Source organism: Denticeps clupeoides, chromosome 4, assembly GCF_900700375.1.
Source record: "Denticeps clupeoides chromosome 4, fDenClu1.1, whole genome shotgun sequence".
NCBI classification, from domain to species: Eukaryota; Metazoa; Chordata; class Actinopteri; order Clupeiformes; family Denticipitidae; genus Denticeps; species Denticeps clupeoides.
This window is the reverse complement of record NC_041710.1, coordinates 3,945,425-3,957,433: the sequence shown is the minus strand read 5'-3', so window position 1 is coordinate 3,957,433 and position 12,009 is coordinate 3,945,425. Positions and strand designations below refer to the sequence as shown.

At 48.8% G+C, this 12,009-nt stretch overlaps 2 protein-coding genes across 3 annotated transcripts; both read right to left on the bottom strand.

Moving 5' to 3' along the window:
- Nucleotides 1–1,216: 1,216 nt before the first annotated feature.
- Nucleotides 1,217–4,376, bottom strand: cnn2 (calponin 2). Its single transcript, XM_028977028.1, has 7 exons — nucleotides 4,261–4,376; nucleotides 3,440–3,561; nucleotides 3,296–3,362; nucleotides 2,982–3,119; nucleotides 2,784–2,900; nucleotides 2,558–2,704; nucleotides 1,217–2,072 (listed from the first exon to the last, which is right to left on the bottom strand). Exons 1-7 carry the CDS (start codon nucleotides 4,315–4,317, stop codon nucleotides 1,809–1,811), a joined length of 912 nt encoding a protein of 303 aa, XP_028832861.1. The 5' UTR covers nucleotides 4,318–4,376; the 3' UTR covers nucleotides 1,217–1,808.
- Nucleotides 4,377–7,236: 2,860 nt separating this feature from the next.
- On the bottom strand, nucleotides 7,237–11,843 carry crsp7 (cofactor required for Sp1 transcriptional activation, subunit 7). Of its 2 annotated transcripts, none has more exons than XM_028977143.1 (3): nucleotides 11,468–11,843; nucleotides 9,183–9,257; nucleotides 7,237–9,088 (listed from the first exon to the last, which is right to left on the bottom strand). In XM_028977143.1, exons 1-3 carry the CDS (start codon nucleotides 11,537–11,539, stop codon nucleotides 7,544–7,546), a joined length of 1,692 nt encoding a protein of 563 aa, XP_028832976.1. In that variant the 5' UTR covers nucleotides 11,540–11,843; the 3' UTR covers nucleotides 7,237–7,543. The 2 variants fall into 2 exon arrangements, with proteins under 2 accessions (XP_028832976.1, XP_028832978.1); XM_028977145.1 differs by having other exon boundaries at nucleotides 11,626–11,843.
- Between the last annotated feature and the right edge of the window lie 166 nt (nucleotides 11,844–12,009).

Below are 12,009 nucleotides of genomic sequence, written 5' to 3'. Positions count from 1 at the left end.
CTAGTTTTCTTCTTTGTTTTTTACACATAAATGTAAAAGATTGTGAGCGCGTACTGTGTATTTTACACTTATTTGAAGAATTTAATTTAGCTGCGAGGAAATGTCAGCAGACTGTTTCTTTTATTTATCTGTACAGAGTACCACACGTAATGTTGCGAACTTGTTGCGAACTTACTGATTTACAATCATAATACCCAAACATGCATAGAAATAAGGTGTAACATTTCTGTCAGCATAGACAGGAATTCGACATGAATTTGCATACTTCTGATTTAAAAGTGTCATGTTTCACAGACCCCTGAAACAGGGGTCACGACCCCAAAGTGAACCAAACAAGGTACCTCGGACAATGAGGATCCGGAGACAATGAACAATGGAAAGCCGCCCGCCTGCTTTAAATAGGAAACAAATGATCACATGAACAAGCACAAGTTGGTGAATGTACAATGTCAGTGGCGTGTGACGCGGGAATACGCATCAAACTCACATAAACATGTTAAAACATAGAGCCAAATAAACTGAGCAGTAACACCTTGAAAGTCAAGGGAAGGGATTGTCACTGTGATGCACAGCACACAATGAGCAGTGTGTGGGGACGGTGCTTGGCAGCTCAGGATTCAAACCGGCAACCTTCTGATTACAGGGCCGTTTCCTTACTAGCTAGGCCACCACAGCCCTTAAGGTAAAGTGAAGTGATTGTCACATGTGATACACAGCAGCACAGCACACAATGCACACAGTGAAATTTGTCCTCTGCATTTAACCCATCATCCTGAGTGAGCAGTGGGCGGCCATGACAAGCGCCCAGGGAGCAGTGTATGGGGACTGTGCTTTGCTCAGTGGCTCCTCAATAGCACCTTGGCGGATCGGGAATCGAACCGGCAACCTTCTGGGACACTTCCTTAACCGCTAGGCCACCACTGCCCCCTTTGTGGGTGATATAATGTTTCTTGTGCCAAATATTACAGAGCAAGGAGACAAAAGGAGAAGAATCCCAAAATAAATGTGGATTTGGGACATCACCCAGTTTTAACCACTGCAGATTTTCTCAGGGTCCACAGATCCAAACAAAACAAGATTGGCTCCAGTTGTGCTGCTTGCATAAACAGAGGAAATGCAAAAAGTCAACTTATACAAAATTAACTTTTTTTTTTTTTTATTGCTACCTAAAACAAATAATAAAAAAAAAAAACAAATAAAATCAAATACATTGTGCTTTAAAAGGAAAATGTAAAAAATATCTTTATTTTGTCTGCAGTGCTAAACAGAAATAATGGAATTTTTTTTAAGTTCCAATGACACTTATGCAGAAAAGGCAGTTTAAGTTATACAGCAGGCAGAAGAGACTATTTCAGATATAAAAATAAAAATCCCCTCACATAACCATTAATAAAGCAACAGTGGATTGTCTCAACCCATTAAAGATATGCATTTTTTAATTCAACGGCAAGAGAAAGTCAAGAAAATGCATCTGCTGATTATACAGAAATACTATCTGGTCCATAAGACTGCAGGGAAAGAATAAAAACAAAGATAATACACGGGAATGTTCCTCAGAGTCTGTTCCAAAACAGTCCAGTTATAATGTTTAAATGAATTCACCTTCATAAAGTAAAAGCACAACTTTTCATTTTTAACCGATACTTCCTTTGTTTAGCAGCTGGGTTCTTGACTGATAAATTCCACCCAATCCTTCTTATTCATTCACAGCAAGTCACTGATGCATTGCGGCTTTTTAAACATTTTAAAAATTATTTAAAAAAAAAAAAAAAAAAGTTAATATACTGGTCATGATGTTTGGCCCTGCTTTAGTACTCCTGCCCTTCATCCTGGTACCCCAGATATCCCTCATCTTGATAATCAGGAATGAATCCATCTCCTTCTTGCTGCTCGTGAGCTTTGGGACAGTATTTTGCGTCGTAGATCTGCCGCCCCAGCCCAAAGTTTTGTCCACTTTGACTGGCCCCCTGGGTGTAGCCCATCTGAAGGGACATGGTGGAGTTGTCACATTTGTCGGTGCCCAGCTTCTGGTCATAGATGGCTCGGCGGGTTCCTGGAGCGGTCATGCCAGACTGTTCGAAGAAAGCAGGGAGAGAAAATGCATTAAAAAGGGGGTCGAGTCGTACCGGAACCCGCTTAGCACTCTGCGGCACTGAGGGGTGTTGAGGTGAAAGGTGAACTCTGACGACATCAGCTCACATGACACCAAACGCAACAATGGAGACGCTCTGGCTTGTTTTGCCCGTCACTTGGACTGTGGTCACACTGGACACTGCGGTTCAATAAGTGAGGTTTGGGAAAATAATAATAATAATGTTTCTCCAAACAATAAAGTTTGGGAAAAGCGCCAAGAGGAGACAATGGCTGCAACACAAACCCTTTCACCGACCAATCGGTAGTCTTCAGGGGTTTCTGCTGTGCCTTTTGGTTCTAGTTTAGCACCCCAAACATGGATCCAAAAGAGCTGCTTCTTCTGTGGCGCAATATGACGTGGGGCTTAAGCAGGAACCAAATCAATGAGCCAATCCAACTGCAGCGCAGTGGGACCTGGACTTACTTGGCTGGCTCCCTTGTTGGTCCCCATTTGCAGGCTGATGGTGGAATTGTCCATCGGTGCAAGAATATGAGCTTTAGGGTCATACAGGTGCCTCCTGGTACCGTAGGCGTTCATCCCGGCTTGGCTCGCACACTTATTAGTGCCCATCTGCAATTAAAGAACGGAAGAATTTTTCATCCCCTTCCGACATTTGTTGGTCCGCTTTAAGTAAGAGGCGAAGTGCTACCTGCAGCCCAATGACGCAGTGCCCGGCCTTCATCTTCTCCTCGTCGAACGCTCGCTCCTGCTTCTCCGCGTACTTCACCCCGATGTCCACGCTGGACTGCAGGCCCTTGGTCTTGGCCTCAAAAACAAAACCACAAACGGTCACACAGCGCAGACAGGGGGGGGTGGGTTAACAACGTCGCGACGGGCCAGCGTTTACCATGCCGGCGAGGGCCAGGAGGGTCGTCTGAACCTGCGTCATGTTTCCATTCTCGAAGAGGTCATTGGCTTCAAAAATATCGTGGGGCTTCAGGCCGTACGTCGTCATTGCTTTGATGAAGTTGGTCAGATTTTCAAGCTGAAAGCAGACACGATGAGCGAAAGCCCCGTGAGGTCTGTGGTACTATTCTGAAATCATCTCTTTGTCAGTATACATAAGTGCATAACATTTTGGTTGCCAGTGGAAAATACGATATTAAAAAAAACACTGGCTGTTGCTCTATTATATTTAGCAGAAAAATGGAAATTGCTTACCTGGTGCCAATTTTGCGTGGACTGGTTGATCTTTTTCACAGAACCCGGCTGCAGTTTGTTGATCAGCCTGCACGCAAGATCGTACGTTAAAACGCTGCACAAGGCGTCATGCCTCTTTGAACCAGAAATCTGTTGGGAACTCACTCGCACAAGATGACCCCGTTTTTCAAGCCCTTCTGGAAGTCATCTCCGATCAAGTGGCCAGTCACCTCCTCGATCCACACCCGCAGCTCCTCTTCCTTCTGGGGGTCGTACTTCTGGGCAATCTGGAGAACAGGAAACACAGATCGGGAGAAATCCAGAAATAATTAGTGCACAGGACAAAAATTCTCCAGTACCCAGAACACCGGTGACAAGCAAAGGGTAAAAAAAAGTAAAAGAAAATTATTTAAGATGAAATTGACACAAATGGATTTCAGGTTTTGCAAATTACGGCTTAATTGCTTAAAATGAAAAAAAAAATAAATAAATTTTTAAATATGAAATACAAGCTGGTTAATTAACAGACTGCAGATTTAACACTGCATTTACACAAACTTTTAGCAATTTAATACCCCAATTTATGGTGCCCATGTTGGTAATTTGAGCTTTGAGGTTTTGGGCGGTTCAACAAACACCTCTGAGAAAGGGACACCATAATAATAATAATGAAAATCATCATCATCATCATGAGCGTCATCAGGCGTGTTAATGAGTTTATTCCCAGACGCCGCGTCCCTCCCGGGGCTAAAACCCCGCCGCGGGTGGAGGGTGATGCGGAGCGTCGCGAAGGCTTTTTTTTTTTTTTTTTTGGAAAACATTCCACAACAAGGACCTTTAACTGAAGACAACGCCCCTCATTTACTCGGTGCCAGGAGAAGAGGAAGAAGAGGGCGAAAAAAAAAAAAAAAAATCGTAGGAATCTACTCCTATGCTCCTTTTTACACCGACGGACGGAGCATTATTCAAACGGCGACAACGCGTACCTTACTCTTGACCTCCGCCGAGAAGCCGTACGCGGGACCTCTGTTGAACTGAGACATTCCTGCAGCCGTGGTGCCGCGGAGAGCGAAGCTGGAAAAGTGTCCGTCGCTCGGGGAAACTCGCCTCTAAAGTTCCGACTCCCCTCCGGAGGCGCCGCCCCCCCTGCGCGGCCACCAATCCGGGCCGCGCTTCCGCTGGCCCCGCCCCCGCCGGCCCTGATTGATATCAAAAAGTCCATATATGGAAGGAAAGTCCCGAATTCCTCCGCAGTGCCACACAGACGGCAGCGGTGGGGCTACCGTGTGACGTCACCAGCATTCCCCAAATTCTTACCACGGCGCCCGAATCATTAGTGATGATGTTACATTTAAAATATGCCCAAGACACTATTTTTATTTTTACGCACCTTTTATAGCTACTAAAACAGTGTATTAAAAGTATTTTTTTCTCTTTTAAGAAATTGCCTTCACTTTGTCCTTATTTGAGTTTTTCTTAACTTAACATATGGATTAAAAGCTTTTTTCAGAGTGCTGATTCCCCACACAGGCAATTTCTGTCTTCTGATGATTGGTAATTGATCGTTAACTCAAAGTCCACAGGGACTCCCCAGGTTGGTGTGAGCGAAAGATCTCGAACCATCAGTCCAGCATCAGGATGGCCAGTGGACTCGGGGGCAAACTGTGGCCCTTCAGGCCAGACCTTAGATCTTCAGGAAACCAAACGTTTGATTGCTCACACATCATGTACGCTCTTCACCTTCAAATACCTTGTCCTCAAGCGTGAACATTAGTCCTCACCTGTAAGTTAAGCTCATGCTAAACTGCTTAAGATTTAGGGTCGTTTAAAAAAATCCTTGTCATTAAGCAACAAGTTACAAAGTGAGTAATAAATAGTTATTGAGAATTGTGAAATTATGATGTAGTCGAGCCCATACCGCTGATGCTCCAGATACCATACTAGTGTGAACAGTTTTATTGCTTCGTTAATCAACTGATCAGTGCAGCTGTTTCCTAAAACTGAATGGCGTTTTTAAAGTGACAGACTAGATTTAGCCCATGCAGCATCAGCATTTACGACATGAATAATGCCTGGACTGGAGGTTTCACCCCTTTAACGCCTTTCTAATTGTTTTCTATTAAAATGCCATTTCTAGATGAGCCCCAAACTCTTGAATGGTAGTGTAATATCAAACCAGGTATCCTGTGGCCTTCACGCTGGTGACAGGATGAAGGCCTGACATCCTGATGCCCAGAATGCAGATTTTTATGCAGCAGAAATTGCGCTTTATTTGTAGGATTCATTAATTAAGTAAAAAGTGTTAGCACCCCACACCAGTGACCTTTTTTTTTTGTTTGTTTAGTAAGTCAATTTAAGAATGTCCAATAGGATTGCTGAAAGTGGACCGTGATGACTTTTAGCATAAACAATTTAATGCACACTAATGGTGAAAACTTTTTTTTTTTTTAAGATTAAAGGGGTTGATTAGAGGGGTTGTTCGTTATTATAATTACATTATGATTATGCATGAGACTGAAAATGCAACTTAGTAGCCACTAATGGTTCTCACAGTGTCCTGCAGCTTTAAAGAAGTCATCAATTCTATTTATGTATTCATTTAACTTGCAGTAATATAGGAGCTACGTTAGAGCAGTTCAGACAGAAATTCATACAGAAAGAGCTCCCTACACCAGGCTACACGACAACTTAAAATAAACCAGTCGACTCTTTCAAAAGAGGCAAAATGTTACATTTATAACAAGCTCAGATGAATAATCCATGTTTTAAGGGGTTTTATTTTTCAAACATGAGTAAATACTGAATAGTTTTTTTTTTTCCTCTTATTTTTGGATCAGATAAAAAAAAACCCAATGAAACTACCCGGCTCCTTCCTTATCGCAACTCTCGTTTGCAATTTCTCTCTTCTTTTTCTTTGTTTAAAAGAACGGCAACCAGCGCAGCGTCTGCCTTCAACATGGATGGGGACCGGGGTGTTCTGTCAAAGCAATTTTAATTTTTTTTTCTTTCTCTTTCCTTTCTTTACATCAAAAGGCACATTGGCAGGAGAGAAAAGGTAGCAGAGCACAGTGTTTGCAAGTCGTCAGCAGACAGATTTCAGCCCAGACGTCTTCCCCCCCCCCATGTGGTGGGAAACTCTGGCACGAGGTGGGGGGGGGGAGAGGGAGAAAAAATTAAATCACATTCACAAAGAAAACAAATTCTGCTTTTGTAAAACTGAAAACATTTGTGAGAACATAACTCTGATATTTTGCCAGCTTTGACTTAAAAGTCACCCCCTTGTCGTACAAATTTTGACTGCAAAGCATTGACAATGGCTCAGATCAATGAAAAGGAAAAAAAAACAAAACACTTTGAGAACATGGTGATAAGATGAAACTTTCAGCAAAATGAAAACAGAAAAATTCTGTACGAAACAATTTTTTTTTTGAAAACTGCGAGCTTTGAGCATTTAAGACACGTGTCCTAAAGCGCCGAAGGACCTGAACATGTCCCCTCGACTACCAGCAGAACAGAGACTTATGTTTACTGTCCATTCACTGACGTTCTTCCCAACAGAAAGGAGCTGGCATGGTGGGGTGGGCAGGGTGACTGGTACCGCGCCAGCGTGGCTTTTCCTCGCTGCCACCGCGATCACAGTTGACATCTGTAGCCATTTGTTCTCTCTGGTTAATCTGGAGATACCTGGGGTGACGGGTGGCTTTAAAAAAAACCAGGACCAGGAAGGGAGGTTATAAAGGGACGGTGGAATGTTGGCAAATGAATACAGAGAAATGTGGAACATCCATAAATTAGAAAATCACTGATAGGGAGGGGAGAAAAAAAAAACAAAAAAAACCCCAAAACATTAATAACAATAAATCACAGGAGCTTGTTCATGATTGACAGGCTCCAAATAAAGAGGGAGAAAAAAAAAAAAAAAAAAAAAAAAAAAAAAAAAGTCAAATAAATAGATGCATACATAAGAAAATTATAATTTATTTTTTGTCGCATAAAGCTTGAACTCCAAAAAGTTTTCATTCTTTTTCGGCCTCAAATGTACACTTTCGATCTTGCCTGTGCTCTTATTTTCAAACGAACGTTCCCCGAAGCGCCGCAGTAACTGGTCTGCGAACCAAGATCGCCGATGATACCCTCGGATTTCAACTCCCAGTCGGTAGCAGCAACGTCGCAAACGGGACGCCTATTTCGTCACCCCCCCTCTGCCGGTCACTCTGAACGGGGTCTGACAGAAGTGCAGGTCGTGGGTTCAAATCGAGAGCTTCTCCATCAGTCCAGGCAGACGTACGGCAAGACGTTCAGCTTGCTCTCGTCCCCGTGCGGGTCCAGGGATATGCACTCTGTCCAGTCGTACCACTTGCCCTGCGTGTCGGAACAGCCGTTCACGCCGGGCCAGTGCTCTTTGTGTATTCTGTGGAGGTCCGAGTCCCTCACGTCCCTGGTCACGCCAGGGAGGTCCGTTTCCGAGCCGCTCGGCACCAGGACGTGCGTCTTCCTGGACTCCGGCGCGTCGCGCTCCTCCTGTTTCAAATACTGGTTCATAAAAAAGTGGGCGCCGGGGGTCTGCGCCCCCGAGGACGTCAGCATGTTGCTCTGGAGGTTCAGGTAGGACTGGATGATTTCGTTCCGGGACAGCTCTTTCCAGTTGGTCTGCTGGAAGGGGCTGGGGAGGGGGGCGAGCGGCTTCTGCGGAGGCGGGGCTACCGTGGGCGGGTCGGGCGGGACGGGTCCACGGGGCTTCTCGTCCTGGTGCGTCTCCTTCGGGGTGAGGGGCCTGATCTGCCCCGTGACCGGGTCGAACGTCAGCCGGCGCTCTTTTAAGCGCACCGGCTTGGCCCTGTCCTCCGCCGCCTGGCCGTGGAGGTTGACGGTGTAGTCCCGGGACCGGTACTTCTTCCGCCGCTTGCCCTCCGGGCCGGAGGCCACGCCCTCGCTGTCGCCCGCCTCCGAGGACTGGCTGTGGCCGTGCGGCTCGCCGGGCTCCGGCCGGAGCTGGGGCGCGGCCGGGGGCTCCGGGGTTACAGTGCTCTGCTGGGGGTGGAGCGCCGGCGCGGCCCTTTCGGCGCAGCGCTGGCGGACCGGGGACGCGGAGGGCCGCGGCAGCGGCGAGGCGGAGGGCACCGGGGCCGAGCTCGGGGGCGCTTTGGGCGCGTACGTGGACGACCTCTTGCCGGCGGCGGCCTCGTGCGGCGCGCTGCGCGGGCTGTGCGAGGGGCAGCGGGGGCTTTTGGCCGGGTGCTGCTGCAGCACCGCCGTCCGGATCAGGGACGAGGCGCCGGGGGCTTTGGTGAGCCCCGGGGAGCTGGAGTGCGGCCTGACGGCGTTGACCGGGATTTTGCCGTGCCGGTCGTTCTCGAGGAACTCCGGGGCGGGGTGGGCCTCCCTCTCCGCCGGGGGCTCGGGACTCCCGCCCACCCCGTTGGTCGCCGGCGGAGCGTGCGTGGGCTCGCCGGCGGCCGTCTTGGGGATTTTGGCCGGCAGCAGCATGGCGTCCCTCTGCTCCCCCTTCCGCTTGCGGCCGCTCGACTTCTCCGCCTTGGGGGAGTAGGTGTTGTGGACGTCGTTTCGAGCTTTCAGCTCAGGACCCACCTTTCCCGGCGACGGGGCGGCCGGAGGGATCACGTCCGCCCTGTAGCCGTGGGCGCCGCCATTGGCCGAGCCAGGGGCGCTCGGCACACTGCGAGACGGAGTCTCGTTCTGGCATGGCTCGATCAGCTTCTGCCAGTTCCGTAAGAGTTTCTTGGCACGTTTGGCAAGGTCTTCATCCTTGGTTTTCTTCCTCACGTCATTAATTAGCTTTCCCAGGCGTGTTTCCTGCAAGACACGGAGGATCACAAAAGAAATGTGCCATAACCAAGACAAAACTGGACAGAGACAAAATTGTGAGTGGTGCCCACAAAGTGCGTACCTCAAGTGCTTCTTTGGTGATGGGGAACTTCTCCAAATTGGTGATTACATCCAGTACCGCCACCATGTTACAGATCTGCATAAATCAGCGACACAAAAGCACTCACTTGCAAGTCCTGCGTACGGTGCAGCGGTTAGGCGCGGTAGGGCTGGGACAAAATATATCTACAGAACCAGCGTATTGACGATGAATCCAAGAAAGAATTGTGAATATATTTTAAGCATCTGAAACATTTCATCACCTTAGTGAGCAGTGGGCAGCCATGAAAAGCGCCCGGGGAGCAGTGTGCGGATTCAGTGGCAGCGGTGGCCTGGCGGGTAAGGAAAGTTTGCCTGTTCAAATCCCGAACCGCCAAGCTCCCACTTTGATCCCCTCGATCAAAGTGAAGTGATTGTCATTGTGAAACACTGCAGCACAGCACACGGTGGCACAACGAAACCCGTTCTCTCCTTTTAACCATCACCCTTGGCGAGACAAGCACCCGGGAGCATTGTGTGGGGACTGTGTAGGATTCAGGGGCAGTGGTGGCCTAGTGGTTAAGGAAGTGGCCCCGTAATCGGAAGGCTGGTCCGCCAAGGTACTGACCCCACACACACTGCTCCCCGGGCGCCTGAACAGGCAAACTTCCGTTTCCTTACACACCAGGCCACCACTGGACCAAACACACACCCCGCAATTGAATCAGAGATCCTTCTTGGAATGAGTCGAGCAATCTTCTATTCTGGATATTTCACTTTTTTTACGGAATTGCATTACATCCCCACAGTCAACATACGCCCTGATCCACGTATGGATACTTTACGCTGTCTGTAGGGTGGTGGTGGCCTAGTGGATTAGACACTCGCCTATGAACCAGAAGAACCAGGTTCAAATCCCACTTACTACCATTGTGTCCCTGAGCAAGACACTTAACCCTAAGTTACTCCAGGGGGGGACTGTCCCTGTAAATACTGATTGTAAGTCGCTCTGGATAAGGGCGTCTGGTAAATGCTGTAAACGTAAATGTCTGTATTCTGTCTGACGTGTGAAACTTGCGCAACGGCGTGTTCCATCCCATTAAAACTGCAACTCAGCCGGAGGGAGTGAAGACCTTGAGCGTTGAATATTACACACCAGGCGTCCCTGGTCTTCCATGCCCACCCGGGCCGCCGCGCCTCGCACCTCGGCTCGCTGGACAGCGGCCCACGTGACTGGCGCTCGAACGGACGCGGTTCCCCGCAGAGTAGAAGGGGCGTCGCGGCGTGCGACCCCGCGGGCTGCCCCGCTCTCGCTCCGGAGCGTTAGCTTCGGGCTAACTGACAGTCGAGCGGGCTAGCAGTCCACTGCTGCTGCTGCTTTGACGCGCCAACGGCGACGTCGTGAATCCAACGAAACGTGCTTTAATAGTAATAATAAATCATAATAATTACGAGTTATGGAGTTAAAAAAAAAAAAAAAAAAAAAAAAAGTCGCGGGGGACACGAACCGCGAGAGGCGATGTGACAGCCCGGTTCTGACACACCGCTCCCCCGGGAAGAAGGAAGAGAAAAAAAAAAAAAGAGCTGAATTTCAGAAAAGAAGAAAAACAAAAACACCTTAACGCGGCCGCTTCGGGTTTGACCTCGGACTAAAAAAAAAAAAAAAAAAACCGAACCGAAGTAGGCCACTAACTCGCCGCCGAACTAACAACTTTAGTGGGAGTCTCGTTCAACAAACAGCTACTGCTCGGCGTGGAGCTTCTGAGTCGCCGGCCACCCGGCTGAACGGTACTAACTAAATAAATTGTTGTTTAAAAAAAAAAAAAAAAAAAAAACGTCTCTTAAAAAGACAACAACAACAAAAAAGCGGCGTCCGGCTGTCCAGTTCGTTGGCGGAAGCTAGCGGGCTGGCAGCCCCGGCCAGCCGCCCGTCCACCCTTCCACGTATTCGAGTACGTTTCACCGCGAGTGTCTCTCACACTCCTGCCGCAGACCAGGCGGATGAAGTAATAACGAAAAAAAAATAAAAAAACAAAAAAAGAGAGTAGCAGGAGCCCCGGGCTAGCCACCTTAGCATGCTAGCCAGCTAGCTCGCGTTCGGCTAGCCGCGTCAGACCTCGGTAAAGCAGGCGGAGGCGGCGGACGGAGGACCTGGCGCGGCCTGCCTCGTCAGTCAGTCCGCCGCCAGACGCCTTTTCTCTCTCGGCGAACGTTGCGCGGGAGGCGACGCCGCCGTCGCCTGGTCGAGCGGAGCGGCTTAGCGGGACTAGCCGACGAGCTAGCCGCTCCGCCGGCTGCCTGGCTGGACTGGCGGGGCTGGTAACTCACATTGCTGTGGCTATCGATGGCCTGCAGCAGCCGGTCTCTCATCTGCTGCGGGGTTGCTGGGGCCGTTGTCATTGCCTGGTCGAAACGAATCGACGGCCGGGGAGGAATCCTCCGAAAAAAAATGACGGGTGTGGGTGGCTGGGTCGAAACTCACGGACCTTTCGGGAGATGTGAGCGGAGCCGCAACCACATCTTGTTGTTCGGCTCGTTTGCCTTTTTTTTTTTTTTTTTTTTGCTCAGGACGTGATTTGCTCGAGTTTGGAATTTTGTGAACGCGGGAGGCGGATTAAAAAAAAAAAAGAACCGAAGGCGCGACGCGATCTCGCCTTCACTGCCTCATCGCGCTCGCCGCCAGTCTGATTTCATGGAATAAACTGGATCGCGGACCTTTCTTCGGTGCATTATGGGTAGACGCCTACGTCACCGGGCCCCCGACCACCTGCGTGTTGCGCGGCGGTGACGTCAATGGCGCGCTTTTTAACTCGCGCCAGTTCTTAGATCTGGTCTGTGCTCCCCTCGTCATTTGACAGTTCTACACAAAG